Source organism: Panthera uncia, chromosome F2 (assembly GCF_023721935.1).
Source record: "Panthera uncia isolate 11264 chromosome F2, Puncia_PCG_1.0, whole genome shotgun sequence".
Taxonomy (NCBI): domain Eukaryota; kingdom Metazoa; phylum Chordata; class Mammalia; order Carnivora; family Felidae; genus Panthera; species Panthera uncia.
Genome location: NC_064812.1, coordinates 63,539,875 through 63,550,762, shown reverse-complemented (window position 1 = coordinate 63,550,762; position 10,888 = coordinate 63,539,875). Strand labels below are relative to the sequence as shown.

General features: G+C 37.3%; 1 protein-coding gene across 1 annotated transcript in view; it reads left to right on the top strand.

Annotated features, from left to right (window-relative positions):
* The first annotated feature begins 1,543 nt into the window (after positions 1 to 1,543).
* LOC125924636 (uncharacterized protein C8orf34-like) overlaps positions 1,544 to 10,888 on the top strand; it is a 93,955-nt gene continuing 84,610 nt past the window's right edge. The window contains exon 1 of the mRNA XM_049633304.1: positions 1,544 to 1,676. Coding sequence (XP_049489261.1) covers positions 1,561 to 1,676 — 116 coding nt within the window. The 5' untranslated portion in view covers positions 1,544 to 1,560. The remainder of the gene's footprint in view (positions 1,677 to 10,888) is intronic.

Here is a 10,888-nt window from a genome sequence, read left to right as displayed (position 1 = left end):
AAGTTTTGAGGTATGATCTATCAACAAATAATATTAGGCCAGACTTTTCAATGGGAGTCCTCAAAAAGACTGAATGGAATATAGTAAGTTCCCTGAGCTAAGAAAATTGTGAAGTTCTCTTCTTCTGGTAGGGGCAGGAGAGGGCAGATCAGTCATGTCTCAGTGGTGAACAGTACTGTGAGGAAGAGACACGAACAAAATCTCATGGAGGCTAATTAGCTATAGCTGAAAGGTGCTGTGTTTTCAGACAGTAGTAATGTCTGTGTTGTATGAGGAACCATAAGATCAAGAGAGAAGTCTATATAACTACTTCACAAAAGCACCAAATTTTGAAGTGGTGGTTATTGCTCTAAAACAAGGGGAATACGCCTTTTCAACCAGGTCAAAGTGATGAGTTTTCATGACTCCCATGAAATTGAGTTAAAACTCTGTGGGCTTGCCAAATTGCTCATGTGCAAGTAGATGAAAAAATGTTAGTTGGGATTGCCTGAGGAAGGAGACAAATAGACTCCTGTGACAAGCATTCTTCAGATAATGGAAAGCCTGTTTATGACTTAAACTGAAAGTTGTCACAATCTCAGGAAAATTTGACACTTGTTTACAATATCCATTTAAACCCAAAATACTCTTGATTGTTTTGGGAGGGGTGTCAGATGTTCAGATAGTCCTATAGCCTTATCAGGAGAGAGTGATTTGCCTACTTATATAGGTTATAACCTCAAATGATGGATTATGTTTTGGCAAAATTATAATTTATCTTTTGAAACTTTATGTCCGTCTTTTGCTAAGACTGAGAACAAATAAATAGAATCCTTTTTACAGGAGTCCTTGTGCTATGAATAAAGCAGGGGATCATGTACATATTCCATCAAGACTGAATTACCAGGGAAACTTAGATCTTTTAGTCTTGATTGAGAACCTGGGAAAAGTAGGCACGGGCTTTGGTGAACCTTGGGCATGACTATTCAGGTATATTGTCCTCCCCATGTGAAAACAAAAAGGAAAGGTTAAGAGTGAAAACAGAGAAGCCTTCAGACATGCTCTTATTGGAAGCTGTTGGATAGGAAAGTTGTGAAGGCAAGTTAATTAGAAGCAAATGAACTTATATAATTAATTTGGAAGACATATAGTCTTGTCTTTGGTTGGCTCTGAGTTGGAAGCAAAGGCAATAATTGAGAAACTGGCAGTCATTGACTGAGTCCTGACCATGTGAGGCTAATTGCTATAGAGATTTTAGGTTGGTTTCTTTGACCAGTTACAGAAAGGTGATAGACCCATGTTCTGTAGGCATAGATGGTCTGCCCACTGTCCAAAACAGACTCAGTCTCTTACCATTTTTCTTCTGTAAATCTTCTCATGTAATTTGTCTCCAACGACATCTAGAAATGATTTGAAAAATAATTGAAGCATGAGGTAATATTTTTGTAAAGTGGAAATATAATGTTTTGCTTAACTATTGGCAGATACCTGAAAATATGGACTTTTCTTATTAATTCCATTAGGGCTAATTTTTTCTCTGCAATTGCTTATGTTGTTACAGAGGATCTCGATGATTTAAGAATGGAAGGAGTAACTACCCTTGTACCTTCTGGGAGCAAATTTAACCAAGGTCGTGCTACTCACCCTGCCGAACCTCAGGCCAAGGTCACGTTGAACATCTGTTCAAGGTGTGCCAGGTAAAACAAATAATAGGTATGGTATATAAAAATATGATCTTAATTTTTAAAATCTAAGATTTTGATGCAAAGGGTGTACTCCTCTATGTTAAGAAAATCATTTACTTCAAATTACCTTTTGTGCTAACATTGGCAAGGGAGTCAGTCGCGCAGTGTATCCTTGTGTTCAATGCCACTCAGACCAACAATGAATCAAAGAGTTTAGCTTGCCCTCACTTCACAGTTTGAGAAATTTTAACTCTTTCTGCCTTCTGAATTTCATTTGCTGCCTTCCCTTCTGTTCCCTTTCAAAGGCAGACTCTAAGGGCTTTAAGGGTTCAAAGCCACTTTTAAAGCACCCGCGTAAAAACGAGTTTGCCCAGGTATCCTTTAAGATCTGATATTATTGGCCTCTTAACCTGCTCCTCATCTTGTTCACCTCCTGGAAAGAATTTAATCAGCTTGACACTTTTCAGTTTTGGCAGCTGGAAGCAATCTTTGCATAGACTGTATGTGGCCAAAGAAGTAGCTTAAGTTACTGCCAAGTCAGCTCCCAGTGCTGGTCTAGCAGAAACTCACCAAATAGCTAGAATTCATTCTTTTGTAGGAACTAAATCTCATTTGCAAAGAGGCTTTTAAGCCTGTTTAAATGATAAAACAAGCCTTCTAACCCTTATGTAAATGGTGCAGATTAGCAAGAACAATGCACTGGCTGGCCAGTCTTATCTCCTTTTCTTTATGTCTAGCTGTTCTATTGTACTGTTTGAGAGGGGATTAGCTGCTGGGAAATGGGGGGCGGGGAGTGTAGGAAAATCAAATCAGATTTTTGTAGTTTTTCCTCCTTCCTTTTACCCTTTTGAAATTTTTATTTTAATTGTCACAGGCTTAGAAAAATAGAAAGGCAGGGATGTTATTTGAGACCATTAGGAAAAATGCCATAGCACAGTGGAAACATCAATGGAAGTAATATTTGGGTGAACTGACTTTGATTAGGGCTGTGAAGAAAACTTCTAATATTTATGTGATGGTATGTAGGCATCTTGAGTGTACAGGTCACCTATGGGAAAGTTGTTTTGCATTTTTTTAAAAAAAGCCTTTATAGTATTGTTAAATAACAAAAATTCAGCTGGCTAAATTTTGAAGATGGAATTGGCTTTATCAAACAATTCCTGAATGAAGCAGTATCCAAACTGAAAAGAGTTCCACTGAGCAACAGGAAAGAAAGGGTTTTTAAAGGTAAAAAGGCAGGGGAATGAGGGGGAATTGTTAGCAAAGAATCCATTGTTTTAGGCGATGTGGCCTGGCCCTCCTAGGTGGAAAGGAAGGGGTCTATCAGTAAACTTCCTCATGCTGACCAGGAAATCCCCATGTTGACTGGTTAAAGGTTACACACTCCTGGAGAGTTGAAACTGCAGTTAGGTTAAGTATTAAGTCTTAGTTTACTGACTTGGGGGCTTAACTTAAATGACTCCATTATGGCCCTGTGGTTTCTTTTTAACAGTATATTTGTTCATTTATACTTTGACTTGAGAGGGATTAGTATTTGGTCCTTCATATCATTTGTAGAAGATTGTTTTTTTCAAAAGCTTATGAAAATGATACCTTTCTAAACTATTGAGAATTTGAATTGAGAAAAGACCAAGCACATACCTAACCCTAAATTACCCACCATTCAGCTTGCCAATAATAGAGTTAGGCTATAAGTCACAACCTGCGTTTAAAGTTGAGCCCTTAACTAATTTATTAAAGAGATTCGATTGAATAAATAATCAGTTATATTATTGCTTTCTCATTATGTACTACATGCATATGTACTATTTTAAGCACGTTAAATATATAAATTTATTTAATTCTCAATTAACACTGGGAATTAATTACTATTGTAATGTTAGGTTATGTTATTGCGAAGCACCAAGCTATTGTCTGAGGGCAAAGACGGAAGCCTCAAATAGTTAAAAACAATGAGATAGGAAGAGATTTGGGTGTTAAAAATGATGGGAGCTCATGACTCTTTTGATGGAGAAGAGGCAATGTTGTACTTTCAAAAGCAAGATAAGGATATATTGATTCAGGGAAATGTGGTAAAGAGTATGGAAAGAGACATAAGGCTGTTGATTTTAGAGTAGATACCATGGTCAAAATTCAGAGTGGAGGAAAAACTTAATATCGGTTATCAAGAACCTTTAAAAACCCGAGACTTTACCTTATTTGCAATTGTTTTTATCAATGCTGGAAGAAGACAGTTGTCAGAGACAGAGGACTCCCGGTGTTAGCATTTTCACTGGTCCCCAAAGCCACAAATTTCACAGAATGACACAAATAGGATAGAAAGTTATAGTACTCGAGAGGAACCCTGAGTTTAGGAAACCTGAATGTTTTGTAATGGGAAGTTACCATAGCTCTACAGGGAGACTCCATATTTCTCTTCCATGGCTGTTTGTAGTATAAACATTCCTGAACAGACTGTCTGAAACAAAGGTTGTCAGTGTCTCTGCTCACAAGATAGGTAGTAACTTGAGAGACTCATGGAGAATTATCTCCAGGTACTACTTAGAGTGGATTACTTTTGTAATGCATTGATATGGTAATCAAATTCCTCCATAATTATTTTTCAAACATAAATTTATATTGTTGGCTCACCTCTCCTTGTTGCAAGTAAGACTTTTAAGACTGTGAGAATTATGCTTTTTAAGCCAGGGCTGAGCAATTACCTGAGGCAGAAGTCATTAACTGGAGGACTGTGGGCAGTGTTCATTTGTATTGTGTATCTCCATAATATTTAGAAACACGATTGGATTAGTTGCCAATATTACATACAATATTGGGATTTCTGTCTTCTTGTAAAAATCTGTACAGGTGATAATACCAGGCCCACATCCTCAGATGATTACATAGTAGCGGCTTCCCCAGCCAGACGCTTAGACTCCACAGTGGTGCTCCATTTCACCTTGGATTGTCTGTCCAGCTTCACTCATCTACACTAGCTGCCTAAGTCTGCAGGCCTTTGTAACCTCTCATTTGTAGAAATGTATTTGCAGAAATGATAAACAATGAATCAGGACTGGAAGAATGCCGACTGAGGTTCCTAGCCTGGCCACAGGAGAAGATTCTGGTGCCCAGAAGAGACAGCTGATACTACAAGGCTATGCACAGGAGTTTATGGTAGGCAGGTAGTAGTTTTGGAGTCACCAGGTGATCCCTCAGAACTCAGAGTGAGTCAGTAAGAAATCCAGTGCTGTAGACTAGACCAACATGGAGAAAATGATTGCTTCATTTAGACAACTGTGCCCATTCTCATTGTTCTTCTTGAGTGGGCACTGGTACCCAGCCTAGAAGATAATAAGGGATAATGGGGGCTTTATGGAGGAAGCCTGGACATTAGATTTTGGGCCTTTTGGGATCAGGATTTAATTCCAAATCTCACTGGATTGGAGACAGTCTGGTGATAATGGATAAGAAAGTTTTGGATAATTAATGTTCAGTTGTAGCACATAATTACCGATACTTTTCAAGGCTTTACAGCAAAGATAAAATAGATAGACAACCTCCTTCAAAGTCTGGCAAAGGGATCTAACATACGTACCCTAAGTTACCTAGTGTGTCATCTTGGGAAAAATTATGCAAATATTCAGTAAATCTGGTCTCCTCTGTGAAATGGAGTTCTCGAAATCCTGGAGATAACCTCTAATGACAATTAAGAGGTCTGGACAGGATAATGTATGCAAAGGCAGCTAGCAAATTGTTCACAGTACAAGGATCTCAAGGAACAGAGGGTTTCCTCTTCTCTTTCTCTCACTCACTGGGATAATTACCATGTAAATACTTAAACAGTTCAAATTGCTTTGAGTTTTTTCCCATCTTCTTGAGAGGGTTGGATTAAAGTGCTCAGGTATTGAAGAAAAAAGAGCCTCATTTTTCTGATGTTCAGGAATTTTCTCCTGCCTTAGGCTTATAGCTAGCTAGGGAAAAAAGTACATCCATCTTCCAGGATTTCTGTATCTAATAAGAGTGTAAGGTGCAATATTTTTGTTGGTTATTAGTTTGTTGTTTCTTCAAGTTTTAAGATCAAGAAATCACTTTTTTCCATAGAATTGGAGAAGTATAATGCAACAGGTGAACTTAATGGTTTTGTTGTTATCTCGAAGTAACACCATAGCTGTAAGATACTGTCAATAAGCTCAGGACAGCGTCAGTGAGACTCAAGTGATGGTCAGAGTTTCTGCAAAGAGCCCATCAATGAGCAAGTTGGTGGTAAGAGGTTGAGTCTACTCTTTAGATTGCCATTTTTCTCAGTCTTTTTTTCAGATATGACACCACTTGTGAGTAACTTAGGGGGTTACAGTATCTAGGAGTGAGTTTGCATATATGTCCAGAACCTATTGCCCTTATCAAGTTGAGGGCATTCAGCCAATGGCCACAGAGCACTTCTCATTCAGAAACTGATTGGAAGACATCATCTGGAATAAGACATACATTCTACTGGAATGATTGAGGGGTATAAAATACAGGTGACCACTGGAGGGACTTCCAGTTTCCAAGACATCAGGAGAAGAGGAATTCACAGTAAATTGCTCTGTAAAGTTTTATGTGGGACAAAGTGACTAAAATATCAATAATTTCAAAAGTTTATTGATTTAGCCTATTTACAAGAAATAAGATTATAGAATTTCTTTTTTCATAAATATTTCACTCATGGTTGGGAAAGTGCAGATAAAACAAAGCTGTGTTTCCAAGCTGGAAAATTATTCTGGAGTAGTGTTATTCCTATAGATCTGAATGGCCTTAGTCTGATGTGGGCATTGCTGCAATTGTGTGATTTAAACAAAGAGATGACATCATCCAGCAAGTGGGAAAATGTTGGCTAGTAGATATCTGACCACCAAGATACATTAAGATTCTAACCCAGAACATCTCATTTTCCCCCTCAGATCATAAAGTAAAGAAGCCATTATAAAAGCAACAATTTTAAGTAAAGAATTTTCTGTGTAGGATGTTGTAGTGTCCTTATAACTGCTGATTTTACTCCTTACAAAATAGATTTTTAATGTATTCATTGTCTTGGTTTGACTTTTGGAAGATTCTACCAATATAACTACAAATCCTTGAATGGTATGGGCAAAACAAGTTTCATTTGTTGTCTGGGAATCACACTAAGTAGTATCAACTAAAAAGCAAAGTGTCAGTAGGTCAATAATGCAAATAATCAGCAACACTTCTGCAGTTTTAAAAAACAGTGGTTTGCCAAATTTTGAGTTTCAAATTAAATTTTTAAATTCAATGTCTTGAATTTCTGTTGTAAGATAACAGTTAAGATACCGACAGCAAGTAGACAAATGTGGATACCAAGGCACCAGATGACTATTTCAGTGAAGTTTATAAGACATTTTCCTGGAAAGACCACCCATTAATTCTGTCTACCCACTGCCATTCTGAGGAGTTAAATCTTGTTTTCTTGGACTCCTGCCAGGGCATTCCGGGTGGTAAAATGCTATTTGTTTTTGATGGTGCAAGTGTTTGCATTCATTCATGCTTAACATCAATAGTGCACACACAAAAAGAACTGAAAGCCATTTCAAAAGAAATTGGATTCAAGAGAACATACAGTGACACCGGCTCAGAAACCACAGCATGAGAATGCTGGGGGAAATTTGTTTCCAAATAGCCTGCTGATTTTTAACTGATCTGCTTCATGTCACTGTACCAAAACTTGTTCATCATTTTTCCTACACATCATGACATTAAAATGCTGTTTGGTTGTGTGTTGACTTGATAAGGCAGAAGGAGATCGTCCTTGGTGATGGCACACTGCCGTAAAGATGAAGGGGAAAGCTTGTTAAGTGTGAACGAATATCCAACTGTCTCTATTAGGATTTCCTGGCTGACTTGAGGAAACCTGCATAATTAATCATACATTATATTCTGTTTCACTTGCCTAGGCATTTTTTCTTTTTTTCCCAACTATTTTTAGAAGGCTTAAATTCATCGTTTCCATTGGAAGGAAAGGTGAGCAGAACTGACATAAAGAAAAATGGGTAAGGGCCATAAAGAAAAATGCTATCACTTGGTTAAAGTTAAAAATTTTTCATAAAAATTATAATTTCATAAAAATATGAAATTATACATCATATTTATATACAGCTTTAGCTTTACATTAAATTTAATGCAGAAATCTAAACTCACATGGAATCAAATGACATTGCCCAAATCCCCAGTATTACATTCAGCCATAACTATTACCAGTTACGACAAAGTGAAACACATAATAGCTTTCTTAAAATGAAAGTAAACCAACAAATCACTCCATTTCATTATCAAATAATATTTTCCTATTGCAAATTAAAAGGCATTTAAATTCCTTGATTTTAACTATATAGAGGGAGGAAAAAAAGAAAACTCCACAACGACAGCAATAAGATTTAAAACTCATTGTTAATCTGCTATGAAGGAGAAAGATATTCATTCTACTCGTATTTTCTAGAATTTGGGCTTTGGCAGGTTGGACCCTTAAACTTTAGTTAGACCCAGGGCAGGTTATAATTCTTTGCCTGTGACTTTTTTCTTATTAACCTAAAGTTAAATTGTTCTTTTGTAGCTTAAAACTGCTAAGGGGAAAATAGAGTTATAGGTTTGAAAAATTTAACTCAGATGGGGTCATGTCAAAGGGTCCTGTGTCCAGTGTCTCCCAGCTTCCTGAGACCCCTCAGGCATTGCAACTTAGGCACTGCAAAGCCAGCCTGAGAAACTGTAGAACTCCAGCTATGTTTAGCAGTGCTAAATCCCCATGCATCCGCTGTGACTGTTCATTTCTATAAACCCACAAAGGCTGTGACTTATTGCTGGGGGCAGCTGGACAACAGTGAGAGGAAGTTAGAGGAATTCATGTTGGGCACATTCTATAAGGAAGCTCTTTCTCTGGAAATAGCACCCAAGGTAAGTGCACACAAGCAAAACACTCTTGTGGACCTACTTCTTTCCACTCTTAACATCCTGATGCCCAAAGTGTGTACCATTTGACCCCAGTATCAAGAGCTGATGAGAGGAGAAGATGGAAACGATTCGAGTGACTTAAAATCCCATAGCATCCTCTCTGAACAAGTGTGTCCAGAAAAACTAAATCTAAAACTGTTAGCCTTTTGGCAAGAACAATTCCTCAAAACGTTGAGGACATTGGAAGCCACACCGATAGTCCGTTATATAAGAATTCAAATTATTTCACCCAGTTTCCCCAGCGCTTAATGAGTTTACAGATGCCACTGTTGGTGTTCAGTTGTTTATTCATGGAGTAATTGTGAGGTTTAAAGGGGCTGAAGAATTAGCCTCAATGAATCGCCTGCTTGGAACAGCTACAGGTACTTTGTGGAAAATATTTGAATCTCTCATATGTTATTGAACTAGTAGTGTCAGTGATGAATTTTCACTTCCTGTTGTGGGCTTAACCATCATCAGTTCCCTGAATTTTTGTCAAAACAGAAGCTGAATATTCCGACTTGCTCTACCACACATTGGTTTGATGACCTGTTAGTGGTAAAGTTTTCTTGCAATTTTTTTGAGCTAAAGGCTAAGATTAAAGGTTTTCTGAATGAGAAGAATCACCTTCAACCACTCTTATTGGACACTGAATAGTTTTGGAAATTAGCTCTTCCTTCAGACTTGATAACGTTTCCTCAAGAATTCAACCGAACATTACAAGGCAAAGCAGTGCTTATATGAAAACCTTATATTTTGTAAAGTCATTTTGATGACAACTAATGTAGTTTGAATTAAATCACATCAAACTATTTTATATGCTTGTGTTTTATAGGCTCGTGAATTAATATTAGCATTGGGTAGTATCTATCTGTGTAAAAAGACATTTTGAAAGGTGAAATACATAAGATCTCATTACAGAATCAGCATTAACAGGTGAAAATTTGCTATCGATTTTGATGAAGGGGGAGCTCAATTTTGGGAAATTTTATCCTCTCCCCCCTCTAACAATTCATTCTCATTAATAGATCTGTATTACAAAAGACTGTAATTGGTTATTATATTTTGAATTTAAGCACTAAAAACTTGTGGAAAAATTAGCATCATTTTTATTTACAGATATTCAGGTATTCACCCTGTGGCTCAAAGAGTCAACATGCTGTATTCAAACACACTGTTTTAATTCACTTATCAGATTTCATGGTTATCACCTTTTATATTTTAATTGTTTCTTGTAAAGGCACCTTTCCAAACAGATAATCCTTGACACACTCAGATCTCTGTAATTGTTTTCAATAAGATAGCATTATAATTAATTTATAACACAGGAATCAGTCCCTTGATACAATATGAGGATGTGGATGTGGTCTTTTACTCTTATGAGCATTTTAGAGTTTTCTGAGGATTCTTCTCCAAGTTTTCTGTTTCTTCCCTCTTGAAGTCTTTAATGAGTTTCTTCAACTTCTACTGGGTATTGGTGAGGATGATTCTTAAATTTTTTTAAATGATTATTTATTTTTGAGACAGAGAGACAGAAAATTACTAGGCGAGGGGCAGAGAGAGGGAGACACAGAATCTGAAGCAGGCTCCAGGCTCTGAGCTGTCAGCACAGGGCAGGATGCAGGCCTCGAACTCACGGCCTGTGAGATCATGACCTGAGCCAAAGTCAGATGCTCAACTGACTGAGGCACACAGGCGCCTGAGGATGATTCTTAAAGAGCTTTGTTTTTCTTCTTACAGCTTTTCTTCTTACAGCTTTGTTTTTCTTCTTACAGCTTCATCTCTTTCTGAGATAGGATGTGGATATTTCAGGACATCCTTGTCCTGGGTTAAACCAAGGAGGTCAAATAAATTAAAGACAAATAAAGGAAAAGAAAGAAAAGGCCTTGGATTCTCTCCTCACCCTAGAATTGAGGAATACATCTAGAAACCTCAGTAGCCTAAGGACAAGAATAGTAAATTTCTGTTTCTGTTTGCTTTTGTTTGCTTGTCTTTTTTCCCTCGTGAGAGGAATAACACAGGTAATAGAAAGTCAAAGAGGCACACAGGTTCAGTTTATGATTTCTGCCTGAAACAACAACAAAGTCTTTTTGATCAGAAAACTTCCCTAGTACGAATCATAGCCAAACCTTCCTGAAAATGGAAGAAAATAAGGAAGAAAATATGAAAATAAGAACTTGTCCATGTCCTATAGGCTGCCTGTTCTCTTCCTAGTGTGTGCATTGCTCAAATCCTACCTGGAGCATGACAATTTCTTATATATATAT